This window comes from Propithecus coquereli, unplaced genomic scaffold (assembly GCF_000956105.1).
Source record: "Propithecus coquereli isolate 6110/MARCELLA unplaced genomic scaffold, Pcoq_1.0 Scaffold747, whole genome shotgun sequence".
Lineage (NCBI taxonomy): Eukaryota > Metazoa > Chordata > Mammalia > Primates > Indriidae > Propithecus > Propithecus coquereli.
In genome coordinates, this window is record NW_012153585.1 from 190924 (window position 1) to 191978 (window position 1055).

Consider the following 1055-nt stretch of genomic DNA (forward strand, 5'->3'; position numbering starts at 1 on the left):
ATTTTCTTACCTTGATGGAGAGGTTCAATAAAAACTTCAAAATTCTAAGCTCCCCATGGATGCAGGTGAGTCTAGGATTTCTACTTCCTGAGAAACCACTTATGGTCTTTTCTCTGACAAACCCAAAATTCTATATGGACCAATCTATCGGGTGCATGTTTGAATAATGCTGTCCTTCTCAGGGATTTATGAAGTGACCATCTGGGATAGATGGTTGAGCCCTTTGTTTTACACATAGGATGCCCAAATGTAGGGCTGGATTTCAAGCCCATTAGCTCCATGACCAGTGGCTTTTCTACTCACACGCAAAGCCCCATTTCTATAAGGTACTTGGGCGACAGCCCAAGAGATGCCTGTATTATTCGATGCACATCCAGGCCCTTTATGAAGACTTCCATTACCCACATGACTGGTCCTCAACACTCAGAGATCTCTTCATAGTATTACTTGGCAAAAGTATCCTAATTTAAGAAGAGAATATCTCCTGCAAGGACTGAAACTATTTGGGACCATAGAAGCTGTCAGGAAACACTGCCTAATGCAGGCGTGTTTGGATGCCTCAGATGGGAGCCTAGCTGACAAGGTAACTGGGTTAAGAATGACAAAATGGATGATTTTATGGTGTATGAACCAGAAGCAAGCATCACAATGTTACCCTGTCCTGAACTGGCACGATGTACACTCTGCCTAAAGAATAATTGTTTGGTCTTACAGACGTTACTGAAGTACTCTAGCTTTCAAGATACTTTTGAGAACCACCCCCCTTCTAAAATGCTGATTCTGTTTCTGAGGCTGCTTTAAAGAAAGAAATACAGCAAGGACCGGTTTTCTGGTCGAAATCAGCTTGCCCAAACCTCCTTAACCTCTGCCGTCATCTACAAAATGTGAATGCTAATAATCCATGCCATGTTTTCTTACAAGGTCATAGGGAAGAATTGGTGTGAAAAATGAGAGAATTGATGGAAAAGGGTTTTATGCAATGAAGATGACATATGAGTCTAGGAAATGATTAATATATTTGATTCTCAGGTCAGAATTTTCTCCTTCAAATCTTT

At 41.0% G+C, this 1055-nt stretch overlaps 1 protein-coding gene across 1 annotated transcript in view; it reads left to right on the forward strand.

The window, feature by feature from the left end:
- The first annotated feature begins 59 nt into the window (after positions 1 to 59).
- LOC105824506 (cytochrome P450 2C42-like) overlaps positions 60 to 1055 on the forward strand; it is a 35613-nt gene continuing 34617 nt past the window's right edge. The window contains exon 1 of the mRNA XM_012661959.1: positions 60 to 65. Within this exon, the coding sequence (XP_012517413.1) occupies positions 60 to 65 (6 nt within the window). The remainder of the gene's footprint in view (positions 66 to 1055) is intronic.